Consider the following 1,628-nt stretch of genomic DNA (forward strand, 5'->3'; position numbering starts at 1 on the left):
AGTTCAGGGTGTACACTCCTGTCTGTAATGATGCTATTAATGACCAGTTTGCTTATGCTTTCTGTCGAAGAATTAATTACAATTCTTGTAAGTTGTATTATGCAATCTCTCCTTATCATAACTGGTTCCTATTATCTTATTGTACAGACCCAGTCTATGAGTTATTAATAGGAACAGAGAGTGACTACAGTGTTTACAATACTACTAGTGTCATTACAAACATCACTTGTAGCTATTCTTCACTTTCTGGCTGCACATATACAACTGATTCAACCAATTGTTCTAGTTATGGTGGAGTAGCTATCTTCTCTTGCAGAGAAAGTATGTTTGAATGTAGATTAACAATTAATGATACTTGCCTGTAGATGTCACTACTAGTACATCAGAATGCAGTGATGGTAACTCAGTAAGACTGTTGAACTACACTAGAGTTTATAACTATTATGCTGATTTTGAACGAGTATCCAGTGGTCGTGTATCTGGTTGTGTGAATTCTCAATATGTTGACATTTGTGCTGATGGTAGTTCTGATCTTGAGGCTATTGCTCAGAGGGCATGTAATTACAGGGACTATAGTGAGTAAACTATAACTAGTATTATAAATATTTACATCATTAAATCTTATTTACAGATTCAAGAGCTACAATAATACCATGGACATCTGACTACTCCATGAGTTCCAGTGGTATTGTTTTACGTAATGTCAGCTGTGGTAGCGATGTATATTCACTTCAAGGCTGTACCTATGAAATATCTAATATAACAGAGTGTCCATCTGGTATACTAGCAGTCACTTGTGAAACCGGTAAGTAGCTTACCTAACAATACCTGTCCATTTAATATTTTTCAGCCTGTAGTAATGGTCAAGCTAGAATGGTTAATGAAAGGGTTGAGTATACTTCTAATGGCAGTGCTAGAGTGTCTGGTAGATTAGAGATTTGTATTAATCGTGATTGGGCATCTGTTTGTGATGATGACACACTCAGTGAACCACTGGCTGATATTGCCTGTAATTCAATAGGCAATGAATTCAATAGTAAATTGACATGATTGCTTCTGTCTTTTATATCTATCATTACTTTACTGTGCCTTCTCTTTCAGGCGGAGTTTTCTTACCATCTAATACATCATTGTATGGATCCAATGATAGAGTATACACTAACTTTACCTGTCAATATGGTTATGGGAGTTCATCAATATATGATTGTATAAATGATGCTAGATCAGCTAACGATAGCATAGAGTGTGCCAGTAACAATGCTGTTATACAGTGTTTTAGACCATGTGAGTTATTCATTTAATTTTAGTGATACTACATAAGTCGTGTTTCATAAAATGATTGTGAATTGTGATATCATTAAAACACTTTCCATTTTAATGTAGCTCGTAGCTGTTATTCATCATATCAGAGTTTATACTATTCTTCATTTATCACTACTACTGATGGTCGTTCTGGTTTCATTGGTAGACTATCTACATGTATCAATATGCAAGAAGCAGTATACTGCAATAACACTCTAAGTGAGCTTCATAATGTTAATAGTATTATTACTATTATTATTATTATTATTATTATTATTATTATTATTATTATTATTATTATTATTCTATGTTCACAGCTTCTACTA

The 1,628-nt window shown here is 33.5% G+C and overlaps 1 protein-coding gene across 1 annotated transcript; it reads left to right on the forward strand.

The window, feature by feature from the left end:
• Positions 1-147: 147 nt before the first annotated feature.
• Positions 148-1,521, forward strand: LOC105316098 (uncharacterized; the record flags this gene model as incomplete). Its single annotated transcript, XM_011410903.1, has 6 exons — positions 148-321; positions 366-575; positions 632-805; positions 851-1,009; positions 1,102-1,284; positions 1,384-1,521. Coding segments are annotated over 6 exons (1,038 nt in total), but the record flags the coding sequence as incomplete, so codon positions are not given.
• Between the last annotated feature and the right edge of the window lie 107 nt (positions 1,522-1,628).

This window comes from Amphimedon queenslandica, unplaced genomic scaffold (genome assembly GCF_000090795.2).
Source record: "Amphimedon queenslandica unplaced genomic scaffold, v1.1 AMPQUscaffold_5106_Cont22919, whole genome shotgun sequence".
NCBI classification, from domain to species: domain Eukaryota; kingdom Metazoa; phylum Porifera; class Demospongiae; order Haplosclerida; family Niphatidae; genus Amphimedon; species Amphimedon queenslandica.